This window comes from Elephantulus edwardii, unplaced genomic scaffold (assembly GCF_000299155.1).
Source record: "Elephantulus edwardii isolate Elephantulus edwardi_28Jun2011 unplaced genomic scaffold, EleEdw1.0 scaffold00001, whole genome shotgun sequence".
Classification (NCBI taxonomy): Eukaryota; Metazoa; Chordata; class Mammalia; order Macroscelidea; family Macroscelididae; genus Elephantulus; species Elephantulus edwardii.
Genome location: NW_006399751.1, coordinates 23350855 through 23368577, shown reverse-complemented (window position 1 = coordinate 23368577; position 17723 = coordinate 23350855). Strand labels below are relative to the sequence as shown.

The window sequence follows — 17723 nt, the reverse complement described above, 5'->3', positions numbered from 1 at the left end:
GAAAGCCTTTGAAGTTTTCAGTTGTGCATTGAAAGAAGGAAAGTCTTACGTCTTCTATTAACAAATCTGATTTTGCTAAAAACAAATCCAAAATCGTACTTTAAAAGTGGTTGAGTTACAATGCTAACTTGAATCTCAACCTTAGATGTTGTCTGAAGGTGAAATGGTGTCTGAAGTGAAGGGGGAATGGTGTCTGAGGTGAGGGACTTGATTGTAAAGAAATGGGATCCTGAATCATGGAATTAGGGTATCTTGGCAGCTAGATCAGGAAGCTGGAGCCCTTGACCTCTAAATTCCATTCAAGTCCTGCTGATAGAATCAGCTCTCCCGTGCTTATCTAATGAAGTTAACCCAGCCGTGACCCTTAACGTGATTCTGTCCGAGATTTCACGTGTGGTAGAGCTTGGGATACTGTTGAGGTGCTGCCTGAAGCAGATACCTTGAAAAATAGTACTGTACATTCCCAGAACCATCTCTACCACCTATTTTTGCTTCTAGATTTATAACTAGAATTAAATCCCAGTGAACTTCAAAAAGTAACGTACAAATTGTGACCCAAGGAGTGAAATAGATGGTAAATCTCTGAATATGTACTAGTTTTGTACAAGTGGAGGAATTCTAAGTCAGGTGAATGGCAGCCTAATTGGAATAACCAAAGCAGTGAGTCATGGCTGACCACTCAATTCGAAGATAGGAGATAGTTTATAGGCCCCAACCCCTTAAATGAAAGGAAGGGCGAAGCCCTTTCAGGCAGAGCCTCACCTCATTGACAGAAAGGTATACTCTTAATCTTTTCTCCTGCTTTCCCCAAAGGAAGCTACAACCATTTATGAGTGTGACTATTTCCGGGGGGAAAGATAATCCAACTACTTGAGGATCATTCGACAACTGGTTATGAATTGACACTCATTCCAGGAGACTCCAAATGTCATGATGGTCCATCAGTCAGAGTAAGAGGCTATGGAGTACAGGTTATTAATGAGAGCTTATGGTAAGATGGATCACCAAATGTATGCTAAAGTCATTTACCTAGTTCCAGAATACATCATCGGGATAGACATTCCAATCGCAGTATGTAGGAACTAGCAGAAGGCTTGCATTCCAATATGCAACAACTAGCAGAAATCCTTCATTGGATTCCTGACATATGGGATAACAGGTGTTATGGTGGGAAGAGCCAAGTGGAAGACATCAGAATGGCCTCTACCTTGGGATATTACTAAAAGCAGTGTCGAATTCCTGGAGGAACTGCAGAGATTAGTGCCCCTGGTGGGACTTGAAAGATGCAGGATGGTGATTCCCACCACATCCATTTAACTCATCTATTTGGCCCATGTGAAAAGAACAGTGGAATCATGGAAAATTAATGTTGAAGGAGAAATGGCCAAATACATGATTATTATATATGGCTTCATGGGCTATGTGGCCAGTCATTTGGGTGGATGTCAGAAATGTGGAATGAACACGATTGGAAAATTGGTGACAAGGAGGTAAGGGGAAGAGGTATGAATGGCTCAGAGAAGTGAAGATGTTTGTCTTGCGTGAATGCTCAGTGGAGGCGGACTTTAGCAATCAAGTGGATGGAATATGTTCTATAGAAACCAGTCAGCCTCTTTTGCAGCACTTCTGTCATTGTCCAATGGGATTGTGAACAAACTGGTCATGGTGGCAGGTGTGGAGGTTATTCATAGGCTCAGCGACATGGACTTAAACTCATCAAGACTGACTTTGCTACAGTCACTGCTGAATGTCCAGTCTGCCAGCAGCAAAGACCAGCACTGTGTCCCAGAATGGAACAGTTTCTTGAGGTGATCAGCCAGTAAACTACAATGCAGACTACATTAGACTACTTCCAACATAAAAAGGGAAGTATTTTGTTCTCACTGGACTAGAAACTTACTCTGATGCAGATTTTCTTTTTTCTACACATGGTGCTTCTACAAAAACTACTATAAAAATGATACTTGTGTGAGGATAGTCTCATCTGACCTCTGCTGATTTCACAAAGAGGAACTGTCCACACCCAGAACACAAAACTGATTCACATGTGGTCAGAAGCATTCCCATACTGTTGGAGCTGATTTTTCCTCAATTCTAACACCAGCTATCCCAATCTGGGCTCTCACTATTCTTCTAGGTGTGCTTCTCTATTGCAATGACCAAACACAAGTCACAGATGATACTTAAGTTTTTTTAATCCTGAAGGCACATGGTTTGAATCCACCAGATGCTCTGCTGGTGACTGTGGGGCAGTCTCCTTCTCTGCCACTCAGATCAAATTTGACAGTACACAAAACAAAGAAGGGAGCTCTGGTGGCCTAGTGGCAAGAAGCTGCACTGCAATCCCAAAGATGCAGGGTTCGAATCCACTAGATGCTCTGCTGGAGAAGGAGGGACAATCTCCTTCTGTGCCATTCAGATCCAATTCAACGGTATACAACAAGAAAAAAGGTGAGGGAAAAAAAGTTTTTGGCATATGCTAGAGAAGATACCAGTTTATAGTTCAGATTGGGAGCAAGATACAGTTCTTCAGGACAGCTGCGCAGGTGTGTTTGCAAGCGTTTTGCCCTTTGGCCTCTTGAATTTAGACCATGGCTCCAAACTCTTGTTGTGTGCCTTTGAATCAAAACTGGTCCATAGTTGACCCTCCAGTGGGTTTTTCAGAGGCAGGAAATCACACGAGAGGAGATTGCCCATCCTTCTCCCAGGGAGCAATAGTGGATTTGAACCACATTTCCTTGAGGTTGCAGCATTGCTTCTTAGCTCTAGGCTACTAGAGCATCTCTCCTACTCCAAATCCTTCAGCAAGCTTAAGCTAGGTCATCATATACCGTTAAGGTATCATACAGTATCACCTCTGGCTCCATTGGGCAGCAGTCCCAGCTGATCTCTGCCTCATGCCTCTGATGGTCCACTGCTGCTCTCACCTAGGTCTTGATCTGACTCTTGGGAGTCCGTGGTCCAGTCAGGGTTAGGTTTAGGTTTAGGTTTAGGGTTAGTGAGCCGTACTGATCACCCAAAGGCTGCATATCTCTCGGCTGAATCCACCAGTGACTCTGCAGGAGAAAGAGAGGCAGTCTCTTCTCATTGCTCTGTGGAAACATCTTTGGTTGTGTGGTTGCTGGATAGCATAAATTCCCATTTCATCATACCATCTCCAAGAATGAAGATGAACTTTAAAAACAGTGTTACTATTTAATAATGAAAGATGCTATCTTTTTATTAATTTTTATTATTGCAGCTAGACAGTATGTTCTCATGCTTGTTGACCCATATTATTAGTAAGAATGCAACACATTTTTTAGCATATTTAACACTCATTAATTGTGACAACTCACAATTAACTCTATTGACGTATTCATAGTTTTAATCCACAGCTTCTGAGAGTTCCATTCAGGAGCTTACTAAATGAAGGTTTATTATGATAGTAAGGGGCACCATCTGTGTATAACCAATTCCAAGCACGCCGTTCAGCCTTGTGTAACCCTCATGAAATTACTTAACCTCTCTAAGCTTCAATTTCCTTGACAGTAAAACAGAGTGGGTAAATACCCACAGTAATTTTCACAATCATGAGAGAAGATTTTTAAAAAAAAATTTTCAATAAATAGTAGTTCTTGTTTAAAAATGAAATTATTAACTTAATAAATTATTATTGTGGTAGACTAAGTATTTGCAGGTGTGTGTAGAATAACACTTTTTTAAAAGCCAAATCTTTTCTAATACCAACGAGCAGGAAAAAAAAGTAGGAGGCTCTTTTCGCATGGCAAAAAAATTGTGGAAGATCTGCATGGGGTGAAGATCAGGCCAGGGGTGGCTTCAGTCTTTTGCAGGAAGCAGTACTTGCCCTTGTGGTGCTTAGTACTTGAGAAACTGGCCTTTGAATTGATGAACTAAATCTCTTCCCTGTCTTCACCCTTCCTCCCTTAGTGGTGAAAGGAAGGGCGCCGGGTCAGTACTGCCACTAAACTCTGAGGTCATCCAAGAGTTTGGCTTTCATTCAGCATGCTCTGTGTTTCTTATCTGTCTAGGGAGTTAAAAATAAAATCTAGATTCTCGTTCAATGATTTACTAAGAATTCCATTCTTTGTGTAATGGACCTTTAGAGAAGGAAAATATATTTTTTTAAAAATAAGCCTCAGCTATTAGGTTATAGTGACAATCTTGCTTCCATAGGACAGCCTGAATTTACTATATGCTAGTCATTGAGCCAAACTAACCAGGTTGACTCCCAGAGACAACCTATATCACCCTCTGAATCACTTTCTCTTTCACATTCTTGTACTTTTCCAGCTGACAGCCCAGAGGGTGGGTGCAAATTCCACCAGCAGCTGCAGCTGGGAGCAAGGTTCCGAAATGTCCGATATCCTCCGAGAGCTGCTCTGCGTGGCCGAGAAAGCTGCCAACATCGCCCGGGCATGCAGGCAGCAGGAGGCTCTCTTCCAGCTGCTTATAGAAGAAAAGAAAGAAGGAGAAAAGAACAAGAAGTTCACAGTCGATTTCAAGACCCTGGCTGATGTACTGGTACAGGAAGTTATAAAACAGAATATGGAGAACAAGGTAAGGAAGGTCACAGCCAAGGCAGTTTCAAAAGCTTTGCCCCTGTGGTTTTGATGGAGAGCATGGTTTTTTCCATCCAGTCAGAATACTAGCACTCTGAATGAGAAGATATATCTTGGTTCCTCACCCCTCCCATCTTGTTTGAGTATGCTGTTAATAAAATGTCAATTGCAGAAAAGAATTGAAAAATACAGAAAAGCACATAAGAAAAATCATTCACAGTTCTAATTCTGAATCAGCAATTAAAATCATTCACAATTCTAATTCTGAGTAAACAATTTGGTATAGACCTTCCATTTACTGAAGTTTTTAAAAGAAATAATACACATTCTCTCCAAAATAAATTAAAAACCTCATAACCCACCACTAGAGAAAACCCTAGCTATATATAAACTCTGGTTAGAATGTCTTCTTTCAGTGTGTGTGTGTGTGTGTGTGTGTGACGTTGAATTTATTTCAGAAATGAGAGCATACAGTTTTACAGCTTGTTCTGTTTGTCCCCCTTGTTTTCATTAAGCCTCAATTTTTAATTAGGCATTTATCTAATGGTTACCTTGGTTGCAGCCTTGTAGAGTTCTGGAGACTTTGAGTTCCCTTTTATTCTGGTAGAAAAACATAAGCGATTATGGCTCTAAGTATCTTGAGGAGAAAGAAATTATTCATAAGCAATAATAATAATGCTAGCAAACAAGTACTTACTGTGTGTCCAACAGTGTTCTGGAGATAGATAGATAGATAGATAGATAGATAGATAGATAGATAGATAGATAGATAGATAGATATAAGATAAATATTAATTTGAGATCAGAGCTAGGATTTCAATTTTTTTATTATTATGTGTGTGTGTGTGTGTGTGTGTGTGTGTGTGTGTGTGTGTGTATGTGTGTGTACCATCAAATCAGATTTGACTGGTACAGGAGGCAATTGTTCTTCCTTCTCCAGCAAAGCATCTGGTGGATTTGAACTGCTCACCTCTGGGATTGCAGTGCATCTTCTTACCACTAGGCTACCAGAACTCGCCTAGGGTTTAAATTTAATAAGATGAGAAGAGTTACTTGCCCAAAGTTGCACAGCAAGTGAATGATAGGGCTCTCATTAGAATGCAAGTGTGCTGGCTCTAGTGTGTGTGCTCTTTGCATTGTTGTCTTGCCTTTATAATAATTATGTACTTGAGGTTTGGAAAGGATAAAATTTGTGACATAAAACGTTATAAAATGACATAGCTCAGTTTCTACTCAAAATGATCTCATAGGGGAAGAACTGCCTCAGAGTGTTTCCAGAGCTGTAACTCTGAATTCATGGGTGCAGGCAGCCTGATCCCCACCTCCCTACCCCAGTAGCTAGTGGATTCAAACAGTTGACCTTTGGCTAACAGCCTAATACTGAACCACACCACGATGGGGCTTCCTAAAATGACCAAGAGCTATAAAACATTCCAGTGGTTTCTGTGGAATTCTAAAAAAATAGAACCAGGTCATTTGCGAATGATTTCAGGAGAATGTGGACCACAAGCAAGAGGGGAGATCGATGACCCTCCTGAAATCTCTACAAACATACTTTTTCATCTCCTACAACTGGCTCTAGCAAATTAAATAAAGCAAGTTTATTTTTTTATTTGTTCCTGATCAAGATTAAGTGCCAGGAAGGGTTGAGCAATTGGACTAGAAATGTCTCCACATTAGTTTTTATGAGCTAGTACTTGCCTCAAAGCATTGTAACAAGTTCAGGCACTTTGTTCAGTCAGGAGGTATATGCAAAGCAGGTAGGGGAGTGATTAATTTCTCCACTCTTAATAGCAGTTTTGTCTACATAAGGTCCTTATTGCCTGGAGCGTCAGAAGCGATTTTTAAGTAGTCAGGGGAGACTGAGCTTCATACTTTGAGTAGGTTCATTTCCCAGCCCTTGTTGATTTGTACTGTTCTACAAACGAGCAGAAAGAAAAAAAGAAAACCCACAAACCCTCAAAACTAGTGGCTATGAGCATTATAAAGCTCTTGGTCACCAAGGAATGATAGAATTCAAGCATTTGAAACCTTTCTTTGTTTTGGTTTTTTGTTTATTTTGCCTGAGAATATCATACATGTCATAGTTTAGCGCGTATTTTTAAGAAAAATTATCTTCCCTAGAGAGAAGGTCAAAGAGCTGTGGGTGGTGCACTGGCTAAGCTTTCAACTGCAGGCCTTTTGTTGAATGGTTCAAGCCTACCAGTTGCTCAGGGAGAAAGATGGGGCAGTCAGCTTATTTAAATATCACAGCCTTGGAAGTGGTGTGGGCCAGTTCTCGTGTGTTCTAGAGGCAGTGGGTAAAGAGAAGATTAGATGCAAAATGTACATGTAAACTTCGATTATGAAGATGAGAAAAGGATTCTTTTGACTCCATTTGTTCATTCTAATTGTTCATACTGATGCATTAATTATTTGGTCAGTAAACTGTTTTAGGGATTCCACATTTCTGAATTACAAGTAATATGTTATTTAGTTTTAAAATATAAAGTGAAAATCTTTAGAATTGAACTTTTCTTTTTTACATCCCAACACCCCCCTCCCTCCCCAAATGATGCTCGAAATCAGTTTCCAGGATTGAAGGACAAAATTTCTGGAGAAGAATCCAATGAATTTACTAATGATTTGGGTAAGTATAAAAATCTTAATGTAGTTTTATAATTGAATTATCAGGTGGTATTTTAATCTCCAATTTACACAGTGAAAGCATAGATATTTTCTAATTTCTCAATGTAAACATACTTGAATGTTAAGCCTCATTGAACCTATGCATTTAAGTTACACATTTGATATTTTAGAATAATTGAGAAGATCCACATGGATTTATTCAAGATATAAATATGTAGCACTTTAATAATTTATATCTTAACCTTTGGGAATGTTTCATGTCCCTGTAGGGATCTAATGGAAGGTTAGGGATGCCCCAGGGGAAAAAATCTGCATAACTGCAGACAGTTTTAGTCTCAACGTTTAAACTCATTGATAAAGTCTTTTGGCTAAACATGTACAGAGGCCTTGGCTCTGAAATACCATGTGATCTTGAGCAAATCACATTGTCACATCTGTGTCTAGAGTCTCAGTAAAAGAAGTTGAAACAACGAAAAGGTTCCTTTTTAGCATAAAGTTTTAAGTCTTACTGCATTTATTTTCTATGGGCCAGACTCTCCTCAGGTGGACCTCCATGCTCTTTTGCAGTATTAGATATTTTAATAATTTTTATCTCTTACTTTTAGGAAAATGTATTTTTAGCTTGCTTGGTGTTTATTTAGTAGCAAAAAATTAGTGAACCTTAAAAACTGATCACTTGGGAAATAGTTAAGCATAGGCATATTGATGAAGAGTTTTGGGGGTTTCCCCACTTTCTTCGTTACAAAACAATTCTAAGTTTCCTCCTTGGGCTGTGTTTAAAAGATAAAAAACAAAACTGCTATGAATAATTGATAAAATCTTACATTTGACCACTGTATAGTTTAATACATTTCTCTAACAATACAGAGACAGAAATAGTCTGTATCGTGTATATGTATGTGTATGTGTGTATGTGTATGTGTATATGTATATGTGTATGTATATGTATATGTATAGAGAGAGAGCTGAAACTTAACTCTTTACTTCCAAGGAGGGAATAAGCTTAGCTTCTTGGGAGTAGAGAGAGACCTGGAGAGTGGATGATAAAGTGAACACAGACAGGACCAGGCCACAGAGACTCACCAGGTGTGCACAAGGAGCTTGGTTATTCATTTTAGTGTAATGAGAATCCATTGGAGAATTTTAGTCTCAGGGAGGATATTATTTCATTTGAACAATAATATCATACTTGTAAAGGATCACTGAAAAAAACCAGCAAGGCTCAGCATGGTAGATTGAGATGGTGGGTGCAAGAAGGTGCTAACGCACAGCATTGACTGTGAGGCTCTCAGAAGACCCCATAATGTTCCAGTCTGTTGAGTTAAAACTACCTCGTTGGCACCGTTTAACAGTGTGATTTATTGAAGCTGGAGTAGATGCTCTGCCATTGTTATTAGCTTTAATAGTCCCTGACTTTAATAGTCTAACTTCATTTGAATTTAACTAAATCTAATGACTGTTTCTTGCTACTTCAGAATCATCATTACTGTAATTATTGGGTCAGTGCAGGAGAGAAAGACCCTGGATGAGATGGATTGACACAGTGACAGTGGAAATGGGGTCTAGTGTGGCAAAGATGGAGAAATTGGCTCAGGATAGGGCAAGGTTCAGAGTCATTGTTCATACTTCCCAAGGGAGCGCTGGTAACTTAGTGTTAAGAAGCTGTTACGCAATTTCCAAGTCATGCAGTTCTAAGCCACCATGTGCTGGGGGAGAAGGGTAGGCAGTCTCCTGCCCCTGAAAACCTGCAGGAAGCTCAGAGAGGGGCTGGTTCAGACTCAGTGGCACACAGCCATATACTTCTTAAGGGAACTCTGGTTGCCTAGTGGTGAGGAATTGTGCTGTCAACCCAAAGACAAACAATTTGAATCCACCAGCTGCTCCACAGTAAAAGATGGGCAGCCTCCTCCCATGTGCCTCTGAAAGTCCACTGGAAGGTCAACTAGGAGTCTGTTTCCACTTGACAGTATGTAACACTTCTCAAACTTTAATGAGCATATGAATCACCTGAAGATCTTAATAAACTGATCCTGAGTGGGGCCTGAGCTTCTGAATTTCTAATGAGCTCTGGATGCTGTTAGTTCTTAAAATCGAGACATGATGAGCATTTATCTGTAGACCTGAGGAATCCAATGTGCCATGTTTCCTTGATATTTTTAATAGTTTTGGTTCCAACTAATGTATCTGTTCTCAGATTTTTAACTTCATTTGGTCTTTGGAAACCAAATTAAAGGTTTAAGAAAGCCTGTTTAAAGCATTTCATCCTGGTTTGATGCCCAGCTGAGAATTTTAATTTGTACCGCAGGTATGCTAAGTCAGTGGAAGTGTAAAATCTCAGTAAAGGGTGAACTGGAATGAACCAGTTTGAAGCCTTGCTTTCAAATGATAGGTAAAACACATGGATTTTGTAACTTGTTTTCTTCAGAGTAGCTGCTTAGTCCATCACAGAGAAGCACCTGATTTTTAGTGTATTTCACTCAAGAAGGCTTATTTGTATACTGTTCAAATTTCAGCAGAGGCTCCAAACTAAAGGTAGGAAGTAAGGTCTGGCAATTTATCTGAAACCAGCTAGTAAGACGCCTCTCGATTACAGAGTTCCAGTGTACAGTCAGTCAGGGGGCTAGGCGATACTGCCTTCTGTTGACGAACTCACCCTAACTCAGGGGTGAACTCTCGAGGAGCTAACAACAAACTACTTGCATTACTTTCCTGAGCATAACTTAGTAGCAGATGAGGAAGAAGTAGAAGCCCGTTAGTGTGCTGATAAGACTGACTTTCTAATCATTCATCTATTCAGATATAAGTAAGATGACAGTATATTAAAAGGATGAACAAGTATGTAAATGAGACTCCATCTACAATCATAGATTAGGAGACAGTGCACCTACATACAGATCTGTGTGTGCTGTAAATAAATTTGTGTGTATAGTAGAGTGAACGGGAATAATTACAAAAACATCTTAGCTGTAACACCTTAAGTGAATGAGTTGGTGGGCTTGGGAGTGCAGGACCATTGTTGAGAACAATTGATATAACATTGCCCACAAGGACAATGTTCTGTATCATGCTTTAATTGAGTGTTGATTAGTCTTAAGTTTGTGATTGGACAACTAAGCTGCAATTACTAATTTCTTTGCACCTAGAGCAAAGAAGAGTGAAGAAAGTGAAACTATTAGCCCAGTGGACTAATGGACCATGTAAACTCCAGTGTCCATGACCCTGAGACCAGAACAAATAGTTGGTTCCAGCTACCATTGCTGATTTCTCTGAAAAGAATCATAGTAGAAGGTCCTTGATAGAGTGGAAGGAAAATGTGGAACAAATTTCTAAATCACAAAAGAACCAGGCTTAGTACTCTGCTAGAGACAGGTGGAACCCCCAAGAAAATAGCCCTCAGTCACCAGATACGGAGCAGGAATCAACCCCCCATGATTCAGTTTCTAGCCAGACAGAACTATAAGGTGATCAGTCACATCACTGAGAAATGGGGTCCTTAGAATACTTAACTGTATGAAAACCTGAAGCCTTTCTTCAGGGATAAAGCTCAGAGGGTAGATAGGGATGGTATAGAGAAATGCATGAAAGGGGGAGGCCAAGGGGAAGAAGAAAGATGGCCGTTACAGTGTGAGGCTTTAACCAGTGGAATGCAATGTAATGTGTATGAATCGCTGAGTAGAAAACTATCAAGTCACAAGTTTAATGTCAAAAGCTATACATAGTTGTACGTTATTGCAATTTTATTCTAAATATAGCTATATATTTTTCTCATTATTTTTAAATTCAAGATTAAAATATTCATTCACTGTATACCAAAAAAAAAAAAAAGGCAGAGTAAATATCAAGGGTTAAGGGATTCTTAACTAGTCCGTTAATTCCTTTACACTGGATACAAATTTATGTGCCTATGACCATATGGATAGCTTCCTGGAGAGATAATCCTTGAATTCCTGAACCCCATCTCTAACTATTTGGATTAAGTGTTTAAGTAACCACTGGCATTTTTTACCTGATGAAGTTGATGCTACCTGTCTGCCAAGCTTAGAACCACTGGTGTGAATAGATTTCCCTCACCCAATCTAAGTGCCCAGGCTTCTGGTTCAAATCCACCAGCTGATCCATGCAAAAAAGGTGGGAAGTCGCCTTTCATATGATTTACATTCTCAAAAAGCCTGCCAGAGGGTTAGCTGTAAGTTCTGACTCCCTGGCACATGATGACAGCAATGCCCCATTTGCTCCCCATTCTCGTCAGTCTTTGTCTTGTTCTTTCTCCATGGAAACTCTTGAAATGTAATTGCTTTTAGTTTGTCTTTACTCCAGGGGAAAAGATTACCATGAGACTGTGTTCAACAGAGGCAGAAACAGTAGAGCTACTTAGTAAAGTCCTCAATGGCAACCAGCAGGCATCTGAAGCGTTAGCCAGTGTTGTTCATCAGGATGTCTCCTTTACTGACCCCGCTCTGGATTCAGTAGACATCAGCATTCCACAGGACACTTTGGGAATATGGGTGGATCCTATAGGTAAGTGTAGGAGAGAATATTTTCTTTTTTAATGCTTAGAAAAAGAAAAATTGGCTGTAGTTTAATTATCTTTTTGAAAAAATTTGTTAAAATGATGGAATTAAAGGAAAAGTGTTCTGATATATTTATAACATGTATATATGTAGCATGTATGTGTGTATGTGTCTATGCACTTGTATACTTGGTACATACACATGAAGATACATAAAGCTACATTAACTCCTCTTTGAAAAACTTAACACAAGGGATTCAGATTCAAACGCCTTGAAGGGCTGCATTGGTGAGCAGCTGTGAGCAGGATGCCGCTGTGGCCACTTTAGCAACCTTGCCCACTGAATAGCTCCCAGCTCCAGCAGATTTTTGCCGCGTGGGCTGCAGGTCAGATAATTCAGATTTTTAAAGAGAAACATAAATCCAAGTTTTTCCGTGAAATATCCCAAATTTTAACCATCAGCTAAATGTGACTCCTGAGCAGAGGGTTTATGAGCTCTGTTTAAACCTCACCCCTGTTCTGTCATCATTGTCATAGTAGAATCTTAGCCCATAACGCATCGTTTTAAAAGTATAGTCCTTACTTAATGCTTTTGTTAACACAAAGCCCTAGGTATTAATTTGAAGAGATTATCTTCTTTTCCTCTTTGGCATATTTTACTCAACACAACTGGGACCATGCATTATGCTAAGCAGGCAAAATAAAGGACCTACTGTTCCCATTTTACAAGCATATAAAGATAATATTGCAAAAATATGTAGTCACTCTAGAGAACTGTATATTGCTCAGTCAATAGATTGTATATGGAAAGTTAGACCAGTTCCCCAAATCGTCTAGGATAAAGCAATTATGATGTCTGAGGAGGGACAGAGGTCCCTTGACTCTTAGTTCTACCCTGAGTCATTTCACCAGTTGTTGGCCTTTAAACCTGTATATCCTTAACTCTGTTGACTCACTGATGATGGCAGACAGCTGTTTCCATGGATCCACCTTAAGGGTAAACCCAACTTGTCAGCTGCTCTTTATTGGAGGAGCAGCATTAATTTGTAGGCCTGGTGGTGCCATGCATTCCACGTTGGGTCCCTAACTGAAATATTTGCAGTCCAAATTCACTAGCTGCTCATTGAGGAAAAGAGTCTGTCACTCCCTTTAGACCCAAAGGAAGGGCTGCTATAAGCTTTAACAACTCAGTTTGATAGAAGTTAGTTTTTGTTTTTGTGTCATCAGTGTTCTTTCTAGCTTGAGATACCAAGACAAACCACAGAGTAATTCCACCTCAGACATATTCTGGAAAGGAGGCTAATCCTCTAATTATAGCAATTCTGAAGAATCTCATCATTTATCCTCAGCAGCTTTTAAGTGCTTTTGACATGTTAGGAGTATTTGTATGCTGTTAGCCTAGTGGAAGGAAGGTGTGCTGCAATCCCAAAGGCATGCAGTTCAAGGCCACAAGCTGCTTTGTGGGAGAAGGATGGGCACTCTCCTCCTGTGTGATTACTCTCTTAAAACCCACCAGAGGGTCAGTTATGTGTAGGTTGTGACTCTGGTTCACAAAGCAACATTCTGTGCAGTGTGCTAATGCCACTGCCATAGGCACAATCTCCATCTTCAAAGGTTCCCATTCAATTGGGACAATAAAACACATTCAGTTTAAAAGTGAAGTGTAGGAGGCCAAATAAAACAGTACACGAAAACGATAGTGATTAAAAGGTTACCACATTGGCAGAGAAATGATAAATCAAAACCAAACCCACTGCTGCTGAGTCTGCCCACTGATAGAGACCCTGTGGGACAGAGACAGCTGCCTCATCGGGTCTCAAGGTTGTAAATCTTTGTGGAAGAACTCCACACCTTTCTCCTGACTAGCACTGCCTAACTTCAAACCTCCCGCCCTCCAGTTAGCAGCCAAGCATGTTAACCACTAGGCTCCTTGAGAAACTATGCAGGCCAGAGTTTATAGGAATATATACTCTTTCCCTGAATCTGAAAAACTTGGCTTTGTTTCTTAGATTCAACTTATCAGTATATAAAAGGCTCTGGTGATATCAAACCCGACCACGGAATTTTCCCCTCCGGACTTCAGTGTGTTACCATTTTAATTGGTGTCTACGACAGACAGACAGGGATACCCCTGATGGGAGTCATTAATCAACCATTTGTGTCACAGGACCCAGACACTCTCAGGTAAATGATGATCATTTTGTCATTTTAAGGTTTTTGGAACTTGGGGCCTCTGGCTTGTTTATATTGTCAGGATTATATGACATATATGACATTCATTTAACTTGACATTCTATATGACATTCATTTAACTTGATACATGAGTTTCCTAATGATAATTTGCATGTTTGATTTAAATTTCCTTCTGTTTGTTTTCTGGGTTTGGGATGATTTTATTTGGGATCAGGTACATGTGGAAAAAACTTTTGAAGGAAGTGCTGCCTTGGAGAAATCATGGCTTTGCATTAAGGATATAGCAAGCCTTTTGTGTTTTCTAGAATCTGTTCAAAACCAGATTAATAGAGTGGTACATTGTCTTCCAAAACATATGCACCAAGATAAATACCATTACTTTGTAGCTAGTAGAACCTTTGTACAATTTGAAAAAAATAAATAAATTAAAAATTTAAAAAAAAATGTGGAAACTATCCAATGGAAAAGATGAGTAGATATGGCCAGGATTATAATCTAGCTTTGAATTATCTCTTGGTATAATGCTGTGAACATCACTTCCTTTTCTGACTCCTTTGCCCATCACTTCCCATGAGATTCTGCACAGAACAGAGAACAGCTAGGACCTCTGATCCCTGGCTTGCGCTTTGGGGCTAGCGCCACGGCGAGGCAGAGTGGAAGCAAGCAGCTTTCCTCCTGTGGTTTTGATTTCTATTGAAATAGGTCTCATTGTACCTTCTGTGTAGGACTGTATATTTTTATTGAACTTTCAGGCGTTTTAGGTGGCTAAGAATTGTTTGCTCTCTTCTAGTCACAAACTGTACTTTGGAACATTGATTTCTCCTCTCTCCACTCCACCTTCCCGTTATTATTCTTTCATTCCAAGCCAAAAATATATGCTTACCAGCTTTGAAAGCTTATTAAAAAACCAGAAAAAATTGAGACCTAGAAATGTGGATGGTTGACAAAGTAGATAGTGGCTGAGATCCTGGAGTCAGGCTGCCTGGTTTGAATCTAGGTTCAGCTACCTAGGGTAATCTTAAGCAAGTAATTGACCTTTTAAAAACCATCAATAAGGGTACTCTGGTGGCCTAGTGATAAAAGAGTTGTGCTGCCAACCGAAAGGAAGACAGCTCGAATCCACCAGCTGGTCTGTGCTAGAAAATGGGCTGTCTCCTCCTGTGTGATTCACAGCCTCTGAAAACCCACTAGAGGGTCATCTATGAGGTGGCACGTAACAAGAGCAAGAAGCCTCAGTTACCTTCCTGTAAAGGGAGTATTATCCAGCATCCATATAGTTGGTGTCAGAACCGACCCATAGTTGACTTTCTGGTGGGTTTTCAGAGGCAATAATTGAATGGGAGGAGATTGCCCATCTTTTTCCTGTGAGGCAGCTGGTGGATTCAAACTGTGCGTCTTCAGGATTGCAGCTTGGCTTCTTACCACGGGGCCAACAGAGTTTATTATTAAGGATTGACAAAAACTATATGCTTTTGGGGTTGAAAATAATTACACGTCCCTCTTTCTTCAACATCAACATGAAACTAGTGTATAAGAAATTGGTTCCAAATAAAGAAAAACTTAAAGGAATGATAAAAGACCTAAAAGATAACATTATTTTTATTAGTTGTTCATCTTTTTTTTTCCCCTGTAAAACTTTAAATACCAAAAGTTTTCAGTGTTACTGGAGACTCCAAAACTCACAGATACTTCGTGTTCTCGACTGATGCGATGACGTCACTTTGAAAGCATTTTTAGTCTGTAACAACACAGGCAACTGCCTGCATAATAAGCATTTAATTGGCTCCTTGATATCCAGTTCTAAGCCTAAGACTCATTGTAATGAATGATAAATTTGTAATTTATATACAAATGTGATAACCTTCAAATTAAAATTACTCTTCCACAGGTGGAAAGGACAGTGCTACTGGGGCATTTCTTACTTGGGCACCAATGCCTATTCCCTTCAGTATCTCATTCCTAAAAGTGAAAACAGAGAAACTCCGAGCCAACTAACCGAAAACACAAGCACTGAAGCCAAATCCCAAGGTTTCTCAGCTGTCATTAGTACAAGCGAAAAAGAGACTATCAAAGCCGCGTTGTTACGTGTGTGTGGAGAGCGAATATTTCGAGCAGCTGGAGCTGGTTACAAGAGCCTTTGTGTTGTGCAAGGCCTTGTAGACATTTACATCTTTTCAGAAGATACCACGTTCAAGTGGGACTCTTGTGCTGCTCACGCCATACTGCGGTCTATGGGTGGGGGAATGGTAGATCTAAAGGCATGTCTAGAAAGAGAGCCAGAAAAGGAGGTTGATTTGCCCCAGTTGGTGTACCACGTGGCAAACACAGGCGCTTCTGGTGTCGATAGGTGGGCCAACAAGGGAGGACTAATTGCATACAGATCAAAGAAACGGCTGGACGCATTCCTGAGCCTCCTCTTCCAGTACCTTGTACCTGCAGATACAAGTACATGAAGTCTGACCGCAGTGCACCTTTAAACCAAACTGTGAAAAGATATATCTTTCTCGTCCGCTTTTGTGGAGTATTTCCCTAGTAAGTGTAGAATAATCTTAATCTCAACAAAAGAATGAGATTTCATACAGGAATAAAGTTCATGCATACAAGTCTCAGTGTTATCAGTCTTAATTGAAACAGTTCAGTAAAATATATATAAAAAAATCTACTCATTTAATGGAACTACTCTAAACATTCCATTATAATTTGGAATGTTGCTGAAGAATTAGGAAGAATGGGATTTTTTTAGGGTTTGGGTTTTATATCCTGTCCTGAAAGAAATTATCAGTTTTAGCCTGTGGCACCGTATTAAGAACTGTGAATTTGCACAATGTAGCCGAGTTCCTATCTTTTCAACAGTGTTATGTTTCCTGATTTAAAACTGAGTCTAGTGTTTCTAGAATCTACTGGCAGCTCCAAAGGAGAATGATGATAGTTTCCTAGCACGATTTTCCCATCTTGGAAATCTTATGTCACTCTGAGTTGGAATTGACTCAGTAGCAGTGAGTTTGTACTTACGAATCAAAGCCTGGAACATTTTGGGTACCACATTCGTACCCTCCTTGCACTCCTAGAGATGATACAGAATGTGTGGAGCAGAGTGTTCTGCAGTTTTTGCATATTTACTACCTGTCATTAAAATAAACAACCCAAACCACGTAGTCTTAAAATTTGCAAAACCTGTCTACTAGCATCCTATACTGAATGGACACAAAACATATCTTTGATTAGATTGTGATTGATGGCAACCTCATGTGCTCCATAAAGTTGAGTTCTGGAAGTAGAAGTAGAATCCCAGATTCTTCTAAGGTTTTTTGTTGTTGATTGTCTTCGGGTCAAGCACGACTCATAGCAACCCTATGAACAAAAGGCCTGAAGCCCCTCTACAACTACTAACATTTATGAGTTCATAGAGTTTCTGGAGGCATGTTGTTTAGGAAATGGATGCCACTCCTGCTTCCAAAAGGTGCTTAAAAAGTGACTTTAAATTGCCAACCTTTTTGTGAAGTGAGTGAATTAACCATTTGCTCTACCCACTTGATACATAATCACTGCTTTTGAGTTGGTTCTCAGTAATTTTCGAGAACAGTGGGGTCATTTCCTAGTGGAGGTAGGTACCTGAGAAGGTAGTGGGTCCTCAGAGAAGAGGAAGACCCTCAGTGAGGTGGTTAGACATAGTGGTCTTGACAGTGGGATCAAATATAGCAGTGATTGTAAGGATGATGAAGGACCAGGCATGAACTGAATGTTCATTCAGTTGTGAAGAATTAAATGAGTCACTATGAGTTGAATGTGACTCAATGGCACCTAACAAAATCTTTATGGGAGCAGACTGG

At 39.9% G+C, this 17723-nt stretch overlaps 1 protein-coding gene across 1 annotated transcript in view; it reads left to right on the top strand.

The window, feature by feature from the left end:
• Positions 1–4356: 4356 nt before the first annotated feature.
• The window catches only part of INPP1 (inositol polyphosphate-1-phosphatase), a 51277-nt gene continuing 37910 nt past the window's right edge, over positions 4357–17723 (top strand). The window contains exons 1-5 of the mRNA XM_006878934.1: positions 4357–4560; positions 7131–7191; positions 11508–11708; positions 13710–13884; positions 15782–16338. Coding sequence (XP_006878996.1) covers positions 4357–4560; positions 7131–7191; positions 11508–11708; positions 13710–13884; positions 15782–16338 — 1198 coding nt within the window. The remainder of the gene's footprint in view (positions 4561–7130; positions 7192–11507; positions 11709–13709; positions 13885–15781; positions 16339–17723) is intronic.